Source organism: Brassica oleracea, chromosome C6, assembly GCF_000695525.1.
Source record: "Brassica oleracea var. oleracea cultivar TO1000 chromosome C6, BOL, whole genome shotgun sequence".
NCBI lineage: Eukaryota > Viridiplantae > Streptophyta > Magnoliopsida > Brassicales > Brassicaceae > Brassica > Brassica oleracea.
Window position 1 is genome coordinate 5,524,018 of NC_027753.1, and position 7,252 is coordinate 5,531,269.

The 7,252-nt window shown below is 27.4% G+C and overlaps 1 protein-coding gene across 1 annotated transcript; it reads left to right on the forward strand.

The window, feature by feature from the left end:
- The first annotated feature begins 5,135 nt into the window (after positions 1–5,135).
- On the forward strand, positions 5,136–5,821 carry LOC106299522. The gene has a single exon (XM_013735602.1). The coding sequence runs from the start codon at positions 5,141–5,143 to the stop codon at positions 5,489–5,491; it is 351 nt and encodes a 116-aa protein (XP_013591056.1). The 5' UTR covers positions 5,136–5,140; the 3' UTR covers positions 5,492–5,821.
- Positions 5,822–7,252: the final 1,431 nt, after the last annotated feature.

Genomic DNA, 7,252 nt, shown 5'->3' on the forward strand with positions numbered 1-7,252 from the left:
CTTTCCGTCAACTCTTATAATTTATTTGTCTAACTCATAACTTTCATATATTCGATCAGGGACAAAATTTCATGCTTCAGTTTGTGAACAGCTTATCAAAAAATTTGAAGGTTGTCCAGTTATTCAAAGTGTACGATGCTATTGGTGATTATCGGACAAGCTCTCATCCGTACAAAATTGGGTTCTTCCACGCGACTTTTGTTGCAAAACCAAATGATTTTCCAAGTGAAGTTCCCGAGAAGTATTTGGCTGATTACACTGAAATTCCTGGTGGAAAAACTGATAATAGCCATTTGGTTGGTAAATAATTTTCAACTGGGAATTGTTCATGCACTAATAATTTATATATGATTTTAAGGCTATTAATCTGTTTATTAAATAACTTTAATATTGTACCTTCTTAATTGAATTTTTAATGTTTAGATATTCTTTTGGTTTTGTATTATTTGTGTTAATTTAATTATTTTTATTTTGGAATGTAGATGTTATTGGTCAAATAGTTAACTTCGGTTCTCTTGAAAACAAAATGATAAAAAGAAAAGATAACATGAAGCTCTTGATTGAGTTACGTGACCAAAAGTAAGCTTAAGTACTTTACTTTTTCTTATTTGCTATCTAAATATGTATATTAGATTTATTAACTTAAGTTTATATTATACAGTAATGAGAAGATGATGTGTACTCTGTATGGTCGTTATGCTAAACAAGTATACGATTATAGTATGAGTAACATGCCCACAATGATTATTTGTGTTAGTTCTCTTCTATTAAAGAGTGGAAAGGTATATAATACATCTATCTTTCTAAAATAATTATATGTACAACATGTTAATAAAATCTATATATTGTAGTTGCTTACTCCATATCTAGCGGGTGGAATTCAATCCAAATTTTACTCAACCCAACATGGATTTGGTTGACCAGTTCAAAACAAGGTACTCCTACTCTTTTGTTAGCTAATTTTGAATTTATATACATTACCTTGGCAACATAATACAATGTTTTTATAAGCTTGATTTATCTTGATTTTGCAGTCTTCCTAATGATTCACTTGCTTTTACAAACGACGATAGTACCCAATGGTCTGTTGGTACTGCTACATCTGTTCGTGCCAAATTTTCTGTTATTAATGAGAAGAGAACCTTAAGAGAGATCATTGATAGTACTCTGGTATACAAACTAAAAACTCTCCATTTTAGTTGACTACAATCTAGTTTTCACACTATTTCGATGATGGTATGTAAATTTAATATTATTTTCTATTCAATAAAATATAGAAACAATTATAAAATGGTTTTTATTATGTTTATATTAGTAGTGAATAAAATAAATCATAGATTTTAGAAAACTAATTAATTTAAACTTAATAATATTAATTAAATTCACTCATTCACTATATATATAGTATAAAAATGTGTCAAATGAATGCAAAACAATCAAATATATAATTCTAAAAAAATCCAATCATTATTCAATGACAATGTGATATCGTATAAGCATTATCACTTTTAGAAATGATTAAAATATTTTTTATTTTAAAACATAAAAATTATATGATAAGTTATTTAAACGTATATTAATCAATTTTTTTTATTTAATTCATCTATTAATATAAGCAGATGAATTAACATTATTATATGGTAAGTTATTTAAAATTATATTATTTGGTAATTCATTTAATTTATTTTAAACAAAGTATTTTTCACGGGATTTTTCTACAGTTAAAACATTATTAATATAATTCATATAGCTTGGATTATAATAAAATTAGCATGCTTATTTTTAATATAAAAAAGCAGACAGAAATAAAAGAACAAGAAGGAAGAATAATAAAATATGATTGTTGTGTTCTTGGTATTTTTATATTCTTGTGTATTTAATTTTTATTTGTGTTACGATAAATGTGAACTAATTAATTTTATGTGTTTTTGAAATGTTAAGATAAATTTAGTAAGGAAGTTCAATTAAAATGATCATCTCTACAATTGTTAAAGTTAAAAATGGAAAATATAATGTAAATTGAAATTAAGAAAAAATTATTTAAAAATTAATAAGATGTATTTTTTACGCTATAATAAATTTTTAAAATGTACGATAATAAATTTTTAACAAAATTTATACAAATAAAAATAATTCATTTCATAGAATATTAAATCTCACATTAATATTAAGTATATACGCCTAAAATAACGACATTTGGTTATTTAAAAATTGAAATATTATTTTTTTATTAGTTAATCAGATTTAATTAATATAGGTAAGTTTTAATTTAATTTAAAATAAATTAAAAATAATAATTTTAAAAGATATGTAAACTATGATTAGTTTTAATTAAAAACATTTTGTTGAATGAGTTAGTGTTTGATAAAATAGTGTGATGATCAGAGATAATTTAAAGAAGAAATTGTTTGCTTAACCCATTTTAGTTTTATGTTAAACACTAAATTAAAAAAAATGAGCGAGAAAGTGTGATTTGGAACAAATTATGAAAAAAATTTCTTAAACTACCATTTTTCTATTACATGTTTTTATGTTTATTTTAACAAAATTTATCCTTAGTTTTAAGGAGATAAATCCTACTATATATTAATTAAAAAGTCACTTAATTGACTTTTGATTATGTGTCTTTAATAGGTTAAGTTTTAAAAAATAGTTATAATTTGATTGGTTGTTAATATTTATTAGTTATTATTTTAATCAGATCTAAAAATAAAAGATAACTGTAGAACTAATTAATACAAATTACCAAATAACACAAATGATATTACAAATAATTATTTATGATACTAATTGTAGAATTAGAGAAAAAATATATATATATGTTTTATCAATTTTTTATTTTTATCAATTAGTTATATATAATTAAAAAAATACTTTAGCATTTTTATTGAAATAAATTTAATGGTTATATATCATTATATAAAATAATTATATTTGTAGGTAAGGAATTATTATAACTTTTATGTTCTTAAAGCCCACACAAAACCGTTTACAAAAGATCATTCATGATAAAAGCTTCCGATCATTGTATTGGTCATATTGGAGTTACACAAAAAAAACCACACATTCTTTTTTTTTTCCTGAGAGCTAGAGTATTTTTCGTTTTTTCATGTGTTAAATTAAAATATAAAATAATTCTACAACCAATTATCTGAATTAATTATAATATTTTTTTTCAGAGAAAGATTTTTAATGATTAAGGTTTATGTTTTTGAACTATTTCGAATCTCATATATCTTCTAAAAATATATAATGAAATTTTTGATTATCCAAATATTTGAAATTAAAAATAAAACTTTTAAATTTCTAATTATTATTCAAAAATTATAATAATATAAGAATAATATATATTTCTTTATATAGTATAACTATCCACAAAATACGGGCAAATACCCAGTTTATATATAAATACATTGAATTTAAATGTCATCCCCCACACGTGAAATAATTTTATATCACATCGAAGTTTTTATTCTATTTTTATTTTATTCTGCCGCTCTTTTTCTTATTAAAGAAAATGATTTTACATATTTCATGATGTATAATGATATTTTATTTCAATGCATACATATTATTTTTTTTAAAGAGTATTGAAAATTAAATTATTGAATTAGAAATAAAAACTGTAAAAACAATTGATTACACAGTTTTGATAAAGTTAAAATTACCTAGATATATGAAAATATTTTATTATATTAAAGCAAAATAGATATATTGGCTAAACTATATCTAGCTACCACCTATTACTTCCAACGAAATAGTAGTGTTTTGTTTTTTGAACTTTTGAAATAGTAGTGTTTTAATACAAAATTATCTTAATCATCAAATGTGAGACTCTTTTCTTGTTATGACTTCTAAATATTTTTTAATCTACGTGCTGTGTGTTTCAATTAATTTATTATGTAAATAGGATATGCATGTGAAGAATCTCTATCATGAGTACTAAATTAGCGTCGTCTCTTTGCATAACTACGCCTTGTTAACGTTTTCACATGCGTTTGAACTTTGATTGTACATAACTCACAGTAAATGTTTTTTTTTTACAAATAACATTTTGGAAAAAAACAAATGTTGAAAATTCGTGTTATCTTTAACCGCGAACTTGAACTACATGCATTTGAAACAACAACACAATTAAATAGTTTCTTCGGTACTATGATATTCTCTTTTTCGGGGAAAGAGTTTATTTCTTCGATATATCCACCTTGATTCTATTTATTTAGTTGCTTTGCCTTATTATGGGACAGCCAAAAATCATGTCTTTATTTTGTTTTAGAAAAATCTTTAAAACATCACAACTAGGTTTTTGACGACTAAGTATTTTTTAACAAGTATAAGCCATTTCTCAAAAAAAAAGAAAAAAGTATTTCTTAACATACACTCATTCACATCCGGAAAATCAATTTGCTTTTTTCGATCAATATCAGTATTCCCTCTATTCCTAAATATAAGATTTTTTAGGTAAAACACACTTATTAAGAAAGTTATTTTTTATCTAAAAAGTATCATTAAAATTTTAAATTAAAAAATATTCAAACAATTACAAAATGAAACTATTAAATTTGATTGGTTACACAGTTTTTGATAAACTTACAGCTACCTAAAAATATGAGAACATCTTACATATTGAAACATAAAAACTATTCTAAAGATCCTATATTTATGAACAGATGGAGTATATTGTTAATAATTATGAACCAAAATCTTCTTATTTACTTTACATACATAAAATTTAAACATCAAGATATAGAACACGTGAAGCTATAAGTTTTTTTTTCTTACAAAACGTCCATGAATTGACGAGATAGTTCTAAAACACTAGCTACTAGTATTATTTTATTTGATGAATATTCAAGTAAAATAAAGCGTACCCATTTCACAATTCACACTACATAGTGACTTACATGCATTGATCCTCTACCAAAAAGAAACCCTTTTTCTTTAGTTTTCCAAATACCAATCTCTTCTTTTTCTCAACTTTTTCTTTCTTGGCTTTTTTCTTCCCTGATAGAAACTTTCTTCAGTCAAAAATTAAGAGCTTTAAATTAAAACTTCCACTAAGGTTTATACGTATACATACTCCTCATATATATATAGATTCACACACGTTGTTTTCTCTTCTCCCTTAACTGTCTTAAAAATGGTATCAAAAGGAAAGAAACCAATAAGAGGAACACCTACAAGAAGAATAAAAAGAATCAAGAACCCATCTTCTCCATGTAGTATCAACAGTGAAGTCACTTCAACGTCATCATCTACTTCAATATCCTCAACCGCTACGTCAACGTCGCCCAGTGGATGTTGTACTCCGATATCTAAGAAGTCACGAATACCGGAGATGCTGACGTGTCCGCCAGCTCCGAAGAAGCAAAGGGTGGCGCAAAACTTTGCTTCGAGGAGGAGACAAATCTCTTTCTTTGCTCCTCCAGATGTAGAGCTCTTCTTTGTTTTTGCACTTGGTCATAATCATGGTCAAGAAAACGATAAATAAGTTAAGTTTTAATTAGGGTTCTGTGGTCATAATCATGGTATAATCAATCTCAAGCTTCTAGTTGGATTTAAATACAATAACTGAAGGTATCAGGCTGGAAGGTATATTAAGAGAGTTTACTAGCTTAGTGTGATGTTTTGGCTTCTTTTTTCTTCTATCTTTCTTTTTCCCCTCTTTGGTTCTTTTTTTTGGTTGGGTGATTTTGAATTTGTGGTAAGGTATAATTCATCAAATACCCTATCTCTTTTTTAATTAGTTATATTGTAACTTTTGTTTATGGGTTCTGTAATTGAATGATGCTTGCTAACATTTCGGGCTTGATAGCTTTGCATTTTGCTTGTATTTTGGTTTAATCTAGTTACTAGTTGGGCATACTTTATTTGTTTTGCTCATAAGAAAATACTTCTTAAATATATTTTATTTTATAATGTGTACATGAAAATTCATATGATGAAGTGACAACACATTTATCAGATTGATAGCTTAAATTCAAAACTTCTGATCCGAGTTTATTTTGTGTTAAATTATATAGAAAATCAAAAGTTGATATAAGCAAAAATAGTTGATGGAGAATAACATATGCATACAGAAGTTTTAGATATAATCCAAAGTTATTAAAAAGGTTCATCTATTATGTTGTCGTTTTGATAAATAACTATGCAAGTCTGATGTTATAAAAAAAACTATGCAAGTCTATTTGGAAAAAAAATTTTAAATTCGGGGTGTATCTGAACCCGAAAGCCGCCCTACTAAATTTTGAAGGTCGGTCTACCGGTTACAGACAAGCAGTGCCGTGCCATGGTATGTAAAAAGAAACATTCGCTTATGGCAGCAAAATATTTTTAAAAATTGAAGGCCGGAAAGATTACAATTCATAATCTCTTGGTTATGAGTCATCCACAATCTGGTTCATAACACTTCCCCTTGGATGCTATAACCATTTAGAACTTGTAATGTGCTTTAATGTTGTCTCATTAAAATCTTACTAGGAAAACTCAATTGGGACAAAACCATGGTGAAGGAAAAAAAGTACAATACACATTACTCCCCCAGATTTGGACATTACTGAAGGTTCCTTAGACCTCTCCAATTTTCTGCAATCTGTGGGTGATGAAGATCTTGGGCGGAATATGTTTCGTCCTCGAACATGATAGTTGGTTCTTCTTTACCATCGGTCATGCCACAATCTGATCGAACATATTGAGTCATCGACCTCAAATACACACACGAAATCTTGGATGATGTTGTTGTAATATGTGTGTACCACCATCACTACAAGAAAATAGCGACATACCGAGGGAAAAAATTGTCGGTATGTCGTCGGAATAACGTTATTCCGACGACATACCGCTGAAACAAGACCTCGGAAATAACTCCTCGGAAATTCATTTCCTTGGAATTCCGTCGGAAATTTCCGAGGGTTCATTTCCTCGGAATTTCAAAAAAAATTAATTTTTTTTGAAATTCCGAGGAAATGAACCCTCGGAAATTTCCGACGGAATTCCAAGGAAATGAATTTCCGAGGAAACTCGGGGACCACCAGTTCGTCGGAAAGGTCCTCGGAATATACCGAGGGAAAACTTCCTCGGGATATTTCGATGGACTTTCCGATAGTTCAATCCTCGGAAGTTCCGACGAAATGTTCTTCGGAATTTTCATCGGGAATTTCCGAGGAACGGAGCCCTCGGAAAATTCCGAGCAAGGAGTCCCTCAATATATTCCGACGACTTATTCCGAGGAAATGTTCGTCGGAAATTTCCG

Coding starts and splice junctions, on each gene's coding strand:
- LOC106299522 (XM_013735602.1), top strand. CDS start 5,141: ATGGTATCAAAAGGAAAGAAACCAATAAGAGGAACACCTACAAGAAGA.